Source organism: Hirundo rustica, chromosome 1 (assembly GCF_015227805.2).
Source record: "Hirundo rustica isolate bHirRus1 chromosome 1, bHirRus1.pri.v3, whole genome shotgun sequence".
NCBI lineage: Eukaryota > Metazoa > Chordata > Aves > Passeriformes > Hirundinidae > Hirundo > Hirundo rustica.
This window is the reverse complement of record NC_053450.1, coordinates 149869312-149888342: the sequence shown is the minus strand read 5'-3', so window position 1 is coordinate 149888342 and position 19031 is coordinate 149869312. Positions and strand designations below refer to the sequence as shown.

General features: G+C 38.2%; 1 protein-coding gene across 10 annotated transcripts in view; it reads right to left on the bottom strand.

The window, feature by feature from the left end:
- Positions 1 to 19031, bottom strand: part of KMT2C (lysine methyltransferase 2C) — a 189773-nt gene that overhangs the window by 85362 nt on the left and 85380 nt on the right. For all 10 annotated transcript variants that reach the window (XM_040085195.2, XM_040085205.2, XM_040085215.2 and 7 more), the window contains 2 exons: positions 2125 to 2287; positions 1263 to 1434 (listed from right to left, as the gene is read on the bottom strand). In XM_040085195.2, coding sequence (XP_039941129.1) covers positions 1263 to 1434; positions 2125 to 2287 — 335 coding nt within the window. The remainder of the gene's footprint in view (positions 1 to 1262; positions 1435 to 2124; positions 2288 to 19031) is intronic.

Sequence of the window (19031 nt, the reverse complement as noted above, 5' to 3'; positions counted from 1 at the left end):
TTCCAGCAGGATCTGCTCCTTGACCCTGGTAGACAGGGAGGTGAGACTGACCTGTGCTTCCCCAGGTTTTCCTTACTTCCCTTTGTAAAAACGGGGTCTGTGTTTCTCCTTTTCCAGTCAGTGGGAACTTCACCAGACTGCCAAACCTTCTCAAATATGATGGACAGTGGCTTAGCCACTTCATCCACCAGCTCCCTCAGAACCCATGGACATATCTCACATGATCCCATGGATTGGGTGTGAACACATCACATTTTCTCTACTTTTCCACTAAACAGAAGATATGTTACCAGATGCTGAAATTATTCACTACAACATTTTCAGGGATACTTTCAGAAGGTGCTTCTCTATTCTAGCTTCACTGCTGAGATTTGCTATCTGCTGTGTGTGATCAAGGAACAGCCTTTGTTTTTCTGAAGTGGGTTGAGTGAATGCTAGCAAATACCAAGTCTTCTGCTTGGACAACAGGAAAGCACTGACTGATCACATACATGAGGCAGTAGTAGAGTGAGTCTTTTTTTCCTTCATACTGTCCAGCCTGACTAAAGCTGAACAAAACTCTCATTTCTTCTTCAGTAAGTCCTTTAAAAACCAAACAAGCGAAAGAACCCTGCAGAGCCCATCACATTAAGTTATAAGAGAACTGCTTGACCACAAGCAGTCAGAATTTTCTAAGTGAACCCTTACAGTGCCACAGCAATTAAGTTTCATTGTCTCTGCCTCTGGCTGGTGCAACTCCTCAGACAGGGCCACTCATGTCACTTTGTTTCTTTGCTCAGCTAAGCCAGAGTTTTGTTTTCATAGTGACTCCTTATCTGCCTCTGGAAGACATCATATGAGAGGGCCTAATGCAGGAGACCTGGCCAGTGTGTAGGTACAGGCACAACCGAACTAAAAAGTAAAAGCACAGGTTCTCAGACTGTGAAGGCACTACATTAAAATTATTTGGTACACTTGGAAAGAATCCTCCTGTATAAAACGAGGAAAAAATCAGAATGTTTTGCTGCTTTCCAGAACCTGACAAGATTAATGGTAACTCTGGGGGGTAAAACACACAGGACTTTCAGCTCAGCTCTTTTAGAACCAAGCTTCCAAGACAGGGGTTTGCTCAGCTACTTAATACAGCACCGTAACAGCTAAGATGGGCAAATAATCTACAGTTTTTGGAAGAAAACTCCAAACACTTAAAAAAATATGCATTTCAAAGTCTCAGCACGTAAACCTCACCCCATCCTCCTCCATGTCCTGTAAGTCTTACTTACTTGCAGTTCTGGCACACTTTGCAATCAGGACACTGCCAACCTGCCCTTTTTAAAGGTGTGACTTGAATGTCCAGACACATCCCATGGTAGTGCTGGCCACAGGTAGTACAAAAAAGTTGATCTAAGAGGTCTCCAGGGCTGTCGCACACTGCACAATTTGCTTCTTCTTTTGCTAAAAAAAAAAAAAAAAGAAAAAAAAAAAAAGAAAAAAAAAAAAGAAAAAAAAAAGAAAAAAAAAGTTTTTTCAATTACTATTTTGTTCAAAGTTATGAACAGTACAATGAACCCAAAAAATTACTTCGTAGGTCTCAGGCATACAAAAGTTCATCATTCTTATGAAATTCAAATTTAATTAATATATTTAATAGCTACTACTTTAATTCCGTTTTCTCAACTAATCTTCTCATAACAAAAGTACATTCATTTTAAACCTTAATGAAGTCTTATGAAAAGAAACAGTTTTATTCCCCTCAAGATAAAGCTGAGAGCTTTGGAACCAACTCCTCTGTGGAAAAAGAACAAAATAAAGCTCGTAATGGAACTAAATCTATTATTTAGCTGAAGTGTTTTCAAGAAGGTTGCTCTAACTTGAGTTACGACGAGCAAGTCTACCAATTTCAACTAAAACCTGACAGAAGACAAGCCTTATCAGTAAACCTCTTCCTGGTTCTGTCATTAGAAGAAAAATACTTTGCTGCGCAGCACTGCTGGTCTTTAACACCAGATCCCTGAACACACATGAATTCTTGGGTAAGAGAACTGTGAGCGCCTGTAAACAAATGCATTCTTCAGCTGATCCTACGACAGTGCAGGCTTCATAAAACCTGGTACTAATTGTGTCATTTGATCACTGTGCACTTACATCTCTCAGGAGCCTGATCAATGTGGTCTGGACAAAGGAGGGACAAGTTACTGAAATCCTGAAATGTGCCTGCTCCAGCAGCACAGGGGTAATGGTACATCTGGGTACATTTCTCTTCACAGCATTTGATAGTGGCTCCAAGGTGCTTACAAAATGCACATCGCTGAAAAACAAACACAACAAGTCATTAAAAAATTCCTTTTACTTGTCATTTTTTTAGCCAGATCTGTTCCCCTCCTTCATTTAGCAGATGAACACCTTGGCCAGTAGGAGGTAGTGAATACTGAGAAGGAAACTAGTGGGTAGTGTCTTTCAGTGGCACTCCAAATTCTTTATTTAAAATGTTCAATGAAACCCACTCTAAACGCACTCTGATGATTAAGAGTCTTCTTGTCACAGAAAAGCATTTTCATTCTATATTATCTAACTTGAGCTATGCCTTCAGTAATGGAGCTTGGAGACTTACTCTGAAAATAAAGGCAGATGACACCATGCTGTCAATAGGTTATGACTAAAAACCACATGGCTCTCTAAGCTGTAATGTAAAACCACAGACACTGTAATCAGAAATGCAAATGGAAATCAAGTGTGATGTTCTCCCAAAAATCTTACTGGCATTACACAATTCTCTCTGGGACGATAATGCATTACATAACCCTGTATTTTCTTCTCATCTTGCCTTTCAAGACTACACAAATATCACCACCAAACTTTGAGAAGTCATAAATAAGCACGATTATTACTAGACACCAGAGAAATAATTTCTCAGAAAGAGCTATGCAATGATCCTCCAGTTCTCTAGTCAAGACAGAGCAGAGTCTATCAGTCTGCTTGTAAAAAAAATCACCCACACCTTTCTGATTCAGTTAATAGTCTTTTTTCTTTCTCGGATTCATTACAGTCCCTGAAGCACTGTAACATCCTTTTGCACTTTTTCACCAAGGCAACAATACTTTTTAAGGCACAGCACCGTGAGATTTTGAGTAAACTTAAGAAAAAACAGGTCAGTGGCTCACAGGAAGGCGTGCATAATACACAGCAACAACTGTGCTCAGGGACTCTCATTTTTCACAATAAAGACACAACACTAACACAAGCGTGTTTGATTACTCGCTGAAGTGTCAAGTAACATCCAAATATGAACATAAACCAAATCAAAGAAAAGTTTATGTACTGCATCTGCTTAATTCTTAGAATACAGACAATATTTATTACCGTAATTCTTCTCTGTTTCAAAGCCTGGCATGAAATTAGGCATGAAATAGTGCTACTACAAGTCTACAGATATCAAAACCAGCTCATGTGAAAATACAAATCACAAAGCTGCCTGTGTCAACAGCTACCTTGATATTCCTTAAAGCCAGATAAAATGAACATCTTCAGGAAAATATCTGCCTGCACCACAACTCATGGATGAGAGACAGAAAAAAATATTAGTGTATGCTAAGCAGAACTGCAGTGTAAAGAGATAAAATGCTCTGGCACAGAAATTAAAGGGGATCACCAAGGAGAACTACTGCCAAGTTTGTGGGCTACAATGCTTAATCTGTGCTCTGATCTGCAGGACATCTCACCTGTAGCCATGTCTAACACCTGCTGACAGTATGGGAAAGGTGTATCCCGTTACTTTACCAGCTGAAACGCAGAGGAGAGGAGGGGGAACAGGATAAGCAAACAGTCACATGGAGTTCCTGAAGGAGGGCATGGCAGCAGCAGTGGTAATTACATTTATGGACTGCCAACAAAAGCCAAGAAACTCCTTTTAGGAAACGATACCTTCAGTGAGCACCTGCTGAGGATGCTGCACAAGGTAAATCCTGAACTTAGAAGTAAAACCATTGAAATACAGCTGAAAGCCTCCAACTTCAAGAACTGCAGCTCCACGCTGAGCCACGCACAACCTCTCCCCTATTTTGTCCCTGATGTTCCAAAAACCTATGGAGATGGACCAGGTTTAGCTAAGACACAACTCCTATAGGCCGCACACTTTCAAAAGATTTTACTCACTGAAAAAAAAAAGGGGGAGAACTTGGGAGGAGCTAAGCTCCAAAATGTATCCCTCAAACAAGTACTCAACAAGACTTTGCTGAATCCCATCATTGACCCTTAGCAACTATTGGATCAGAAAAATTATGGAAGAATTGTAACCACTCAAATAATCCAACATTTATTGGAAGCTGGGAATAATGGAATAAAATAATAGCAACATAAATAGCATTTTAAAATACCACATCTGTTTTTCAAATCCAACCATCAACCATGGTACATAGCAAATACAAAATCAGAATGTAACTTTTCCCAAATGCTCTATGACTAAATGATGAAATTATCGAAAATGAGCAAACTACAGGATTACTAAAAAACCTTGAAAAATGTTGATGTTGGTTTGAGGAACCACATAAAGATGCTGGAAGAAAAATGGAAGCCCAAGTTACATGTAATTGAACTCTTCAAACCCATATGCTAAACTGCACTGGCAATGAAAACCATTTGGCAGATAAGTGAAACACACTTTGAAAACAACGTGGTATGTATCATCTGAAGCAAATAAAAAGCACAGAATATCAACATTTGTTGAATTTGTAAGAGAGATAAAACAGTCTGAAGAAACTAATGCCCAAAGGGATTTTTCTGGCAGCAGATGTTGGTGAGAAGAGTTACTTTTCCAGCACTAGAAGCCAACACTCCTCTGAAGCCAGGCCCCATGCTATGACCCCAAAAGAACAGCAAAAATGTATTCAATTAAACAAAAATATTAAATGCTCTGCTACATAAAATCAGTAACGAATACTTCTTTACTACTGCTAAAACATGGAATCATGACAGCAGGAGATGGAATGAAGCAATAAATCATATTGCCCATGAGATGCATGCCCATATGAGGACAGTACCAGAGCCAGGGACAGCCTGGAGTCTCCAGTTTCATTAGTATGAGCACAAAAGAAGGTGTTATGTGCAGGGGGAGGAAGCCGAATCCGAGTCTTTGAGGGCAGCTATTGGAAAATGGTAAGCTGTCAAGGCAAGACAAACACTGGTTTGTTTATGGATCAAATAATTTTGCATTCCTGTTCTACAGGAAAAAAAACCCCAACTTTACAAGGTGTCAGAAAGCTGGAGAGATAGTTTATTACTTATTCACAGTACACTCAAGGAAATAAACTAAAGCAGAGCCAGCAAACTACTTTCCTACTCAGAAAGTCCTTCAGTGGTTACCAACTGTTCCATCAGGAAGTTCCCTGGGCACTTGTCCTATGCAAGAAAGCTCTGAGTCCATCCCTACTTGTACTTCTTCTTACTATTGTGATTTCCCTCATTTAAAACTATCCACTCCTCTTTCTACTTGGCAATTTTGACTCCTTTTTTTTTTTTTTTTTTTTAAAACATCCGATTTTTCAGAGAAAAGGAAACTGATTTTTAAAAGCAAAAGCTATGCTGTCTTTAAAATTTAATTTTAAAATACCCTTTATTTACTAATCCCATCGGCTCAAATATGACATTGTATAAATACAGTGGAAGAGGAAGAAGTGAGTGAACTAACAGAAAACAAAACCTGATCAATCACCTCCCCTGTATTCTAGCTCCACGGGACAACATCCTCCATGAAAAAAGAGTGGCAGAAACCACACAGAAGATTTCCAGAAACTCACACATCCTTGCTACAACTGTAATTGCACCAAAACCAGCTGAACAAAAATGTTAATTCTGCCTTGTTCAGCTCGGCTGATGTCACAAATCCTACTGGCTTTACTGGAAACAGATGGCCCAAGTGGAAAATGGTGACAAGAGCAGCAGCTTTTTGTTCATGTATTTCTAATCTTCCTGCAGCTCCATGCTTTAGAGTACTCCAAAATTCAAATTATAAAAAGATACCTGTAAAACAATGTAAGAGTTTATCCAGATAGTACCAAGAACGAATCAGAGGTCATGTTTTAGCACTATTTATTGCCCTTTGAATTATTTTATAGTATTACTGTCTCAGCAACTGGACAAGTAACAACTCTTAGAAGGCAGATATTAAAGAAAGGTTAAAATACACTCTTTGAGTAAGTACTTTGCAGATTGGTTAGTGTCCTAAATCTAAATATTAGTACTGTGAATTGCAAAATGACAAGCTTTTCTAATTATGAACTTTTTCTTTAAAAAATCAGGTGACAAAACCTGTAAGAACAAAAGGAAATTATATGATAATTATATGATAGTGTACCGATACACACAAGCAATCCGTCCTTGGTTAAACAATTTAATGTATTACCTGTAAGAACAAATTTCAGACAGTTTAGCTATTGGGAAATGCTGTCATACAAACCTGTGACTGAAGAGAACTGGACCTTAACAACCTGTCATTAATGAGAGCATGAAGATATTTTTATATAAACAGTGATTAATGAAGTATGTTCTCTGCTAGTTCTGATCATTGGTTACTCCATCATCTAGAAAAAGCTTTATATTGCTTGCAGACACTAATGACCATTAGCACCTCTCTTGTCAAATACACTGGTTTAAGTACCATAAAGCACTAAAGAGCACAACGCAGTATGATGGCAACATAAAAACAATTAATGGCTTTCAACTGAACTACTGATTAGAAGTACTAAGCATAACACCTTTCCAGGAGCATGGAAATTACCTTCTAGCTTTCTAATTTTATAGGATTCATGTCACAAATCTGGAAATTACTTCAATTTATAATAAGCGAGTCAATCAGAGATCAGTTCTTCCTCAAACCTTAACACAGTCATTCAACACATGTAATCAAGGTAGAATGCAGAAGTCCTTTTAAGTGTGGAAATTTCAGGCTCTCTACATGTCACTACTTTGTTTCTCATTCCTACCAGCCATCTCTCTTTTTCACCTTCATTAAAAAGTACATTTAATAAATTGTGTTGATACGAAGGCATTTAAGAATTCAGAGAAAAAAGCATTCAAGTTTTGGAGGGGTGTTTTTTGTAATAGTGGTGAATATGTTAAAAATTTGCAAGAATCAAGTTTGCTAAGTAAAAAACCTTTTTTTTTTTGAAACCTGAAATAGGTAGAGGAAAACATGCAAACTTTATGGCACAGGAATTCTTCCTCATATAACCTGAAATGTTCCCAAACCCTGTTTATTCACAAGCTCCAAGGAGTGCCTTAGAGCTGTGTTCTCCTCATCATTACATAAGCTAGTGGAATAACTGCATGCATATCATTTCCCTCACAGACTCTGCCTTCGCTGCTTTTTTCACACTTTCATGAGGAAAAAGGGGGTTTTTTTATTCACCTCCTCGCTTTCTGCAAGATTTAGGATAATGTAAATGTTTTGAGTGAGGCTAAGCTTTTTCCACAGCTAACAACCAGCCACTCTCTTAATTCCCATCTAATATCCACCGTGGCAGAAGAGCACACACGAGCCTGTTGTTTAGTTAGACTGTCAACAACAAGAAGGTCAATAATGTTTAATGTAATTTAAACTGTGGTTATTAGGCCTCAGCATCAGCAACTCCAGGACAAACAAGGCAAGAACAAAAATCATCAGCTTTGGTTTGAGGCTGCTTTTTGGCAGGCTCAGAAAACAGACTATTGTGCCAGTTCCATTTGATTCATGCTCGGAAGGTCTTAAGAAGTGTGTGTAGACATTTCTTTGTGTTGGCAGAGCACAGGCTGAGCCACAAATTGTTGGAGGCTTGAGAAAAAATAATTGAGGGAAACATTGCTACATGCTTGTTGTTTAATGATCATCTCTAGGCATCTGTTACTGGTCACTGCAGAATATACTGGGATGAAGTCAACTTTCTGTCAAATCCAGCACAGCTCCTAAACTCTTAATCATATCTGGGATTCTGAAGGAGCTCAGGCATTCTATAGGTTATGTCATAAGTACATTTATAAAGGTATTTAAAGTAAAAGGAGAATTTACTGCTCATACAGTCACATCATGCTTCCAAACAACGCAAGGCTTGATGAGGACATCCAAACTTCATTATATTTAATAAGACTTAGTCATTTTATAGAACTCACTGCATGGCAGTTCAGTTGGCCAAACAGAGGGTGTCCATTTTCAGGCTACAATACTGGCCAGACCTCCAATGCCTGCAGCTGGAACTGGGACACACCTCACAGGTAGGCACATCCACAGGGAGGTCCAAATTTAGATGACTGTCTTGAGCTGTCCTATGTTGACACAAGTTCTCTACTGGTACCACAGCCAAGTCCACAATGAAGTTTTTGTCAGCATAGCACTATCAAAGAAGGGATGTTCACGGAGACTATTTAAAGATACTATCATACAAATCCTCTCAAGTTTTCTGAACAATAAGAAGTTGGGCTAAACTTCAGATAACACATCTCTAAATTCTCTTGTATATTTTTGAACACTTAGACAGAACTTGTTGGGAGTCCAGGGCATTCCTTTGGTTGCCCTGGAGGGTCAGGGACCTGGGCAGGGGGGTCTGGGACCCCAGCCCAGAGCTCAGAGAGACACTGGCTTTGATTTCAGTCCATGGGAAAAACTTCCTACACTGAGAGAAGGTTTACAGGCCACAAGAATGTGAGAAATAGTAGTTTAGCTTATCACAGGGTGAGAAAATAGTAGTTTTAGGTTCCTAGCATTGAAGTGAATGGGGACAAGATGGAGAATCTGGGGCGTTGTCTCCTTCTTCTCCTTCTCCTTCCCTCACTCCATTGCTGCATTGACGTGGCACAAAGTAGTTAGTGAGTATTGGGTCAAAGTAAAGATGACCTTTTTAGTAATAGTGATAGACATTGGTAAGAAATAGTAAACAAGAAATACGTAGTAATTAGTATAAAAGATAAGGACAGCCCAGCTCGGGGGGAGACGTGAGGAATCCATGCAGCTGCGAACATCTTGTCGGACTCCGAGAAAATTGTAAGATAAGAAACAATAAACGAAGAATGCAACCTTGAAAAATCTAAACCTGAGAACTCCGTCTCTTCCTTTGGCTCGGCTCGGAGCTGTGCAGGGGAGCCAAGGACCCTGAAACCACCTGAATGTTGGGGTAAGCCCCCGACAAGAACTTTCCAGCCATTTCTGAGAACAGAAAAGTCATTAACAAAAACATTTTTCTCATCTTGAAAACAATCTCATTCATTAGACTTGCAATTTGTCATGAGTTTTAGTGTGGGGGGATGCAACTTCTGCCCCTTCCCTGCAGATCTATCCAGATGTGACCAAGCTTGAGAAAACTATCTCTTTTTTTAATGTAAAACACTTCCAGAAGTTTGTCAGTGAAAAACCACAGAAAAACCTACTCTCATTGATCATGACTGATCCTCTCCAATTTCTCGCACTGACTGGACATCATGGACCTCCTGCAAAGATTCCATCAGTCTGACAAGGATTAGAGGGAGGAAGTCTGCAATAAATACTCTAAGCCTAAGCACAAAAAGCCATGGGCACGGAAAGCAAACATCCCTAAGGATCTTGATACTACTGACATTTAAGAGTATCCAGTACACGGGCAGATGGACAAGTAAGGAGCAAAGAGACAGAAGGGATTCACTGTGGGAATGAATCTGATGAGCCTCAAGGAGAAACCACGGATGGAGATGGAAGCTGAGGAGGGGCAGGGATAACACTTGAAGGGCCAGTGAACCAAACCTGGGCACTCAAACTGGATAAAGACCTAAGGGAACTCAGGTGCTAAGACTCAGAAAATGGTGAGGTGACAGATCTAAGAAAGAACCTGGGCAAAAGGGCTGAGAAATGTTAAGGAGTGATGAAGAGTGGAAGCAGCTAAAAATACCAACTTGAACAAAAAGACAGAAGTCTGAGGCAACTGAAATTGGATGAAGATTACGGGGAGGAAAAGTACACTGTTCTCTGACACCTTATGCTGTATCACTATCACCCAGCCAGCTCAAATAGCAGCGCTCTCACGTAGCCACAAAGGCTTTAAACCTGCTGTTTGGGAGGTCTGCCTTTTCCTTTTCTCCCTGACAAAAGGAAATGATACAGGCAGACAAATACAAGGCAACACAGAGCCATGGAGACACAGAGAAAGGAATGAGCAGGCATGTACGTATGTGTGGGCATTAAAACGCAAGGAGGATTACAGATCAAACGTGGATTCTGTGCATAAAAGAGATCTTTTAAGAGGAGTCACTGCATTAAAGAAAGCTGTGACCTGTGAGACTGTGCTTAATTTGCAGAGGGGAAAAAATGGAAATATTGGAAAAGGTTGTTGATGGCTTGTGGGAGAAGAAAAGCACTTAGTTATGGCAACTGAGCAATGGCCTGTGAAAGAGTTTAGTTTCATTTCTCCCATGAAGCTCTTTAATGATACTGGGCAGGGTACTAAATAGATTTTTTTTTAACTTTGTTGTTGTTGTTGTTGTTTATTTCTTAATCTTACTATTAAAAGCCTGGAATTTTCTTTGTCCTGTAAAAATTCCGCCTTAATTTCTACATAGACTGTGCACTCACAACTGCAACAGAGTGAAGGAAGAACTGCAGCATCACTGCAACCTTTTTAACTAAGTCTGAGTATTTTTGAAACTCTTTCAATTTGCCATCCAAATTAGCAGATATAAATAAATTCAGCTTCTCTGGGGGGAAATGTAGCCTAAGATACATAACAACGCCATATTAATCTTCTATTTAAAAAAAAAAATTATAGAAAAGTTATTCACATGTTCACTATAGTAAAAACATTATAGAAAAACTCATGCAGAGATGAGGAATTCCTTCTTTTCAGCAGTATCTGCATAGTGTACATACCTACACACTAAATAATCATGAAAAAATGAATATTCAAGAAGTTTATACTGAAAGAGCAATGCTCATCCTATGGACTGAACTAGACACAAACTGCTTTGCATCTGACCATACAATTAAAGATGTATAATCAGGCCTAGGTATAAGAGACATTAATTGTGTGCAAAGGATGTTAATTGTGTGCAGACAAGCCGTCTTCTGACATGGCCTTACTTAGTGTTTTCATTTTATTGTCTTAATAATGCAGTCTTTTAAGAAAGATTTTGTAGATACATTACCCTGATTTAACAGAAAGTTCATGTCAGCCAAAGTCACTATATACACTCAATGATACATGTAATTTACAAGGTAATAGAAGGCATGGAGTGACAAGAAACTCTGGATTATGCAGAGACATAAAAAAAAATGCAAGAATTTCCTGCCTTTAATACCTTCCTCATTAGTGAGCACCTCCTCAGTATTCCTTCCCCACTGACTGCAATCAGTACCTCATTGTTCATAATTCCTATTTCCTTGGCTGTTCCTAAATTGCACTCTCCAAATGGCACAAAGTCATCGTAAACAAAATCCTACATCTCCTGTTCCACTAATTTTTGTAAATTGAGCTCAAACAAAGCAATTAGGTGGCATACTTTGAAACTACCAGCTTGAACATTAATATCATTTCTTTCCTAATAAAAACGTGACATGTTTTATCTGGCTAGGGCTTTTAGCTTTTTTTTCAATTTGACTAAATTAGTCACTTACATGTATTTGTCACATTGCTTCTCCCAAGACATGGTATTCCCAAACATTATATAATTCTTTTAACTCACTAGCCACTGAAATAAATAAATAAGCCCCATGTCTTTCCATCCTGTTCCTTCACTGGTATTTCTCGGGCAAGCATTGTGAAGTGCAACATCTTAACCTAGAATTTAAAACCCTAAAATTACTGGTCAAACACTGAAGCAGGTTATTCAACTGTTGTTCTGGGCTTCAGGGAGGTGAGGGTAAGAAGGGGCTGTTTGTTTTAGTTTTGCAGAATGCTGCCTCAGTAGCTTGTGAAGAAAAAAGCTGCCAAATTTTGTAATGAATTCCACAGAACATTAAGTCTGATGCTTAGCAGAAGCCATAACTGTTAAGTAAATGATATCCTTTTGATGAATACCCTTATTTGAAAACAACATTGATTCTTCTAACCCTCTAGCACTGTCCCAAAACAGATGTGCACAACTGCAAATTCTGTTTGCTTTCAGGTTTACGAAGTGTGATGACATTTTTACAATCCTGCATGAGCCCTTTTACCCAGGAGTAAAATAAAGCACAATAATTCTTCACCATCTGTTTGTTAATTTTGCATTCATTTAACTTTGCATTTTAAACTAATAATCATTTTCTTATAATATAGTTTGCTCCATTGGTAGAAATTACAGCTGTTCAATTTAAAAAAGAATGGTTTATAACACAGTTTTCCTCTAAATAATTCCATTGCTCTTAATTATAGAAATGTTAATGCCATCAAATGGAAAAGAACTGCCAGAGATTAGTGTTATGCTTTATATGTCACAGATTCCCTTAGTAAATATATGTATTTTCTTCTGTTCCAGAACCAATTCCTACTTGGTCTCTAACATTAAACCCATTTTTCTCCACTACAAGACTGTGTGTTTTTTAACATTGTTACGTGTAAAGGTACAAACAATTAAATGAAGCCTGTGTTTCAAGTGCGGAACAAAAGTCAAACCAAGCACAGTCCTACTTCTGCATATAGCTTTTCCTTAATCTCTAATGACAGGACAAGGAGATTTTGATATTTATATTTCAGCTGGTTGCAGCTAAACTAGGGCTGGAATAATGTCCTAAAAGCTTTTTCTCACCATGTTTACAGTCAAATGGGGAAATCCCATTCCTTTATCAAAAGTAAAACCACATTGAAATAACATGAATAATACATCAGAGCCAGTGAAGGGGAAACGATTTGGGTCAACAAAAGATGTGGTGCCTGGAGAGAGAGCAGGAGCCAGTCTGAGATTCTGAGAGTTCTATTGTGGACTCTGTGATGCTCTGGACAGGGCATTTTCCATACAGACCAGGCTGTAAGGTCACAAGCCCTAAACACAGACTGTCCCCACGGTGACACAGTGGAGAGTCCACTTCACTGAGGTTTCTGGGCTTAATCATCATCATCATCTACAAATAAACTCGTCAAGAGACACAGGCTGCTCAGCTAATTCATGTCAGCAGTCCAGTAGTATGAGAGAGCTGTTCAGATGGTTAAAACAATCAAGATGATTGCACTGTTTTCTAAAACCGATTTTATCTGATGGCACAGAAATCTCAGCATCAGATGACATCCTAATGCTGTGACAGAGTTAAGATAACAATTCTGTCACAGTACTAGGATGAGTATTTTACTTAAAGCACCCATAAGGCAAGAGATGGTTTACCACAAAATTGATTTATTTCATTTAAAGGAATTCAGAAAAGTCTGAAAAACACTTAACTGGCGCCTGAGACTGTAACAGAGCACCCACCTACATTAATGAACTTCCAGAAGCACCACACACAACAAGCTCATATAAAATTAGGAGTGAAAGTCCAACCAGAGGTTAGTGAGACGCTCAGCTTCCAGTCCTACCAGAATCCTGAGCATCCTGACCTTTCAGTTTCTCAGACGAGTGAGCATCACTGCCAGGGCGACCTTTACTGGGGGATTTATCCATCACAGTATTTTATATCTGACAGGAAGCAAGCATTCTGGAGGTGCCCAAGGCGCATTCTGATGTGATGGATGAGTAATGGTAACATTCTTCCCAATGATTTGCCATCTATTTCAAGTTACTCTCATTAAAAAATCTCACCTGGTATGACATTTGAGAAAACTGAAACTCCTACTTACTGAACGTATCAAATCCATTTATATTTTGGAAATCGAACATTTGCCTCACAAAGCTCAAAGAATAATACTAACAACTGAACTGTCTTCTTGTGTAATCTCTCTAGAAGTTCTCTATTTGCTTTTAAAGGTTTATGATTTGTCAACACATCTCCCTGGAAATACCACACAAACAACACCTAATATTCTGTAACAACCTGCAGTAATTGAAAGGAAAAAAACCCACCCCAGTATTTGCTTGGATATTTGGTTGGATTGAGTATTTAGATTCAGATTTACTATTTATTCTGAAGATTCTGTCATTCTTCCCAGTTCTTTGCAAAGCAATTTCATACTGAAGCAGAGTGGGCGAAAAAATTTTGAACAGAAAGGAAATATTATAGTATAAATTAAAAACTGCAAAGGGTAAGGCTAGATGTGGAAGCAGTTACAGTTTTATAAAAAAAAAAAGAGTGTGTAGCTTGAATATGTACCTGAAATGAGACCATGACACTGCAATCCAGTGTATAATGCCATTTTACCCATGTTAGATGCTTCAGGAAAGAAATATTTATTTATTTCATAACAGCTACTTTCCCTCCCTCACATACTGAAGAGGAAAAGTGACATCTTTGAGGGAAACCATTAATATCACTGAAAACACACTGGTAAAAAAAACAAACCTCATGTGAAGTGCTGCTTTGAGAACATGCCACTTCATCAGTTCTTCAATTAGTATTATTTAATAGGATTCTTATAATTAATCATGACTATGACTCATGGAACACCTCCACATTCATTACTGGCAGCAGACCTACTATTGTCTGCCTACTTTTTATCCCCAGGTCAGATCTGCAGAATGGGGAGGACAACTATATACATGAAAATAAACAATTCTTTCACATTAATAAATGACTATCAACGATGGCCTATTAGGAAAAGTAGCTTTAATGCAAGTAATGTCTGTGTTTCCCACTGAGGTGATGCACTTGCACAGGAAGGGCAGTTGCTCCACATTTGTGAAGATTCCTAAGACGCCTCTCTCATGCCTGATTTGCTCCATGTCATTAAAAAACCCCACTCAATGACACCTGCATTAATGGCACTGATGTCTGCAATATTTATGCTCAATCTGCAACTCTGGGACAGAACTTACACTAATGGAAGTCAATAACAAAATCTTCAGGGAGTTCAAAACTATTTTTTGCTAATGGTTTGATTTTGCGAGCTGCTGAGTACACCAATCTCAGAAGTAGTTTGTAGGCTACTGCTTAAAAGCAAACTGATGCCAACAGACTAAGATGAGCACTCCTGAGTTTTAAAGCACGTTTGTAAGATTTTTTTTAGGATGGGTGAAAACCCCAAATGAAAACTCACAATATAATTTACATTAATCAGGAAAAAAAACCTCAGACTCTTTTAAACGGAATAATCAGAACCCCTTTACAATTCTAATTTCATTAGAGAGTCTGGACTGTAAAGCTCTCATTCAAAAAAAAAAAAACCAACAAAAAAGCCTCATGTGACTCACATTCATGATAAATTTAACAGACATGCTTAAATAAAATACTATATAAAAGGGAAACTGCTGTGAAACCTAGATTAGAGTCAGTTGTGTAACACTAAGCAAACAATGCTACAGCTGAGCAAATACACCTACTAGCCCCAGTGAGGTATTTTTTGCCTTTTATTCCTGTGCTATATATTAAGGAAAAAGCTGCTGAAGAGGCTTTTTTATTTCTATACTGCTCAAAGTATAATGAGGACCTGTCCTCGACTGAAACTAACCAATATTAACTCCAAAAGACTGATTAGTCTTTTTTCATAAATATAACCATCACACAAAAGGCAAAATTAGACCCTTGAGCACCAACAATAAAAACCCCCAGATTAGCCATGGAAAAGACTGAATATAAAATATTTAAATCAGAAGCAACCATGAGTGAGGTGGTAATAAGGTTGGAAAAGGAGCGCTGCATTAAAACACCTACAAAATTGAGGAGATTGGTGGTACTGCCACATTTCCTTGTGTAAATTTTTATAAACTTACTGCTGGCACGCTGGTTAAGAGATGGGTGTGGTTTCCTCACTTTTTAAATATATACAGAGCTCCAGTTTTCGTATTTGCTGAAAATATTAATGGCATAATAATTGAAATAAATTTTAAAATAAGATTTTATTTACTTGTTCCACGTTTAGAATTTGGGGGCATTCACTGATATTTTCTCTTTTTGTAGACATTGAAGGACTGAGGTCAGAAAAATGGAAGAAAGGAAGAATCCAAATATCTCCATTCTCATTTTCTACAGCAAAGCTCCAAAATGGATCAGTCCCACCAGCAAAATGACACATTATCAAGGAAGAAAGGTACATTCTTGATTGGAGAGACAGTGTGATTTTCCTTCAGTGGGTTTTCTTGGCTCTTCAGAGGTGAGGTTCTCTCTGGTTTTAACACACAGCCTTCCCCCAGATTATAAACTTGCAGTGGAACGTTAGTGAACTACTATGTCATTGCCTTAATGCTCAGAGTAACATTTATGAAATACACCAAGGGAAGTGGGGGAAGGGGGGGAAAAAAAAAAAAAAAAAAGAGGATTTCTTTTGACATATTATGAAAAAGAGTGTTTTTTACTCAAGTCATGCAAAAGGAAGAAAAGGTCTTTGTGAAACACACTTCAACAGTTTGGAACACACACTGAACAATTTCACTTCAGAGCTTTCAGTAAATTATTTCAGTGAATGTTAGTGAAGAAAGGAAACCTGCACTGGCAATTCCTCCAGGGACACAGGCCCTTTCATGTTTCTCAGCAAGGCTCTTCAGCTTTCATTCCTGGGCTGCTGCTGTTTCTCAGTCTCTTTCTGTGCCCCCAGACCATTTTGTCTGGTTCCTACACCTCAGCCTGCCCTCAGTGCCTATCACCTATTCAGCATCAAAACCCTCTCAGAAACATCTCTGTAGCCACAATCTCTCTGCCAAATCTGGTACCCACCTATCCTACATTTGGAGTTCAAGAAAGGTGTATTTTTCAAAGTATTCAGCTTGAAAAAAACCCCACACTGAAAACTTTAAGGCTGACTCTGCTTTCCTCCTTGAGTGTCAGGGGAGCACTCCCAGGGTGAGCTCCCTGGAACCTCCTCCTGACTCCAGAGCAGGAACCCAGCAGCACCACTGCTCTGGGAGAGAAAAACAATGGATTAAACACTTCCCCCTCCAGATGAGGCCACACAAACCACCTTAAAGAAAGACACTTACTTAGTGCTGCCTAAGTAACCCAAGTATTTTCCTCTCTCGTTTGTTGCTGTATTCCACACATGCAGTTATAATGGGAAAGATCATTCAGGTAGATTCACCTGCCAGAAATGACACCGTGCTTCTGTTGGGACATGCAAAACTGTAAGGGACACAGAGCCATGGAAGTAAGAGAAATTGTATTTGTGAGCTGGAAAGAAGTGACAGTTTATGAAAAGTTCTGTCTCACTGCGAAAAAAAGTTTATTACTTAAACCTAAAACACATATATACAGAATCCATGCTCTGGTCATTGTCCCTGGCTCTAGAAGTTGGTTCTTATGGCCCAAATAAGGAACAAAACACGTTTTTTTACTCTAAGCAGTGAGTTTCAATGTGCACTGACAGTACCACATGATCTGCACACAAATTCACAGTTTTTCCATCTACTTAGAAACAAATAGGTAGCGATACAAACATAGATGTTATTTCACAGAAGGTTCATGACAAAGCACATCAAAAGAAAAGCCTCAAAAGAAATTTGTTTAAAAATGTGCATCTTTTGTACTGCTTCATCTGAGAAGACAAATTCTTCTCCAAACTGTGATTCACAAATTAAAGCATGCCTTCCTCTTGTAAATACAGTAAACATAATGAAGAAAACACAAAAAAATAACAATAGTTAAATAAGTTTCACATGACCATGTGCTCTTTCTTCCAGGCAAGAGGTCAGAATCACACCGATAACAGGTTATCAAACAAGGAACTACTACAGAGACTGGAAAGTGACATTTAAGTATCTGCACTTGATAAGACTCAAACTCCATAAACAAGTACCCAGAAAAAGCTCTAAATCAAACACTTTGCTGATATCTGGTATATTGATACTTTATTGTACACTAGCACATAAACAGATCCGTGTCTCTAAAGAAACGAACATCTTTTGTTTCTTGAGATGCTAATTTTAAAAAGTGCTAAATAGGACACGTGTCATATAGACTTGAAATAAGTATTTCTTCATATTCCTAACAGGCTTTTCTACTAGTAAAAATCCCAAAGACTTTTAACAGGCTGAAGCACAGTACTGTCTTGTTAATAATAAAAGTGTTTTATTATGGGAAAATTACTTTAAAATTCTGTATTTATTTTAAATGGAATTGTGGGTAGGGGAAGAGCCTAATATTCCTCAGATTATTTCAGAAACACATTTTTAATTAAATATTTTCTGTTTAATACTGCGGCTTTGTACGCCTTTATTTTTTTTCACCGGCTGCCTGACTTGGAAAGTTACTTAATGACAACAGAGTATCTCACACCACATAGTACAAATCTGAAGTATGAATCCATCTAACAAATGGTGAGGAAAGAAAAAACAGACCAGCTCTTCAGTCAATAAACCTCAATTATGTTGCAACAATTAGCCTTTACTAACTACTTGTCCCTCAGCCATGTACCCATACCTACCCAAGTAACGAAGTATTCAGGGTGAAAAACTGGGTCAGAAAGACTAAGAAAATAAATGAAAGAGCTTTTCTCAATAATTAAAATTTCAAAATTAAAATAATTTCCAGACCCCTTCAATCATCAGAAGTGCTTAGCCTTTACTTTACCCACATATTTCCCATCTGTTACTGCCTCCCATTTTATGACTGTAACTATTCAGACCAGTCTAGTTTATAATAATCCTCACGAACTTTTAAATACAACACTGAAGAGTCACATACAAGTGTGGAGTCTAACTATATCCCAAGGTATCCCTAATTTAGGTGCCAAAATAATTACAAAAATGTACTAGAAGAAGAGAATCTCAAAGCTCTTAATTAACATTTACTTCATTGTTTAAAATACCAGCAGAGATTTAGAAAAATGTATTTTTCTTTGTTCTGAAAATGTGGTCTACCAGACAACTGGAGAAATGGAAACTGTATTTTAAAAGCTGAGTCCTTAAGTCTGTAGTTTCAAAGGTGCTGTGTTCTGAGAGGTAACAAAACTCTTCTGTCAGAATTGTAATTTACATTTTTCTGTTCTATGTTTCACTGCAGAAGAAAAAACAGAATCATAGAGACAAAGAATGATTTGGGTTAGAAGGGACATTAAAAGTCATCCAGTTCC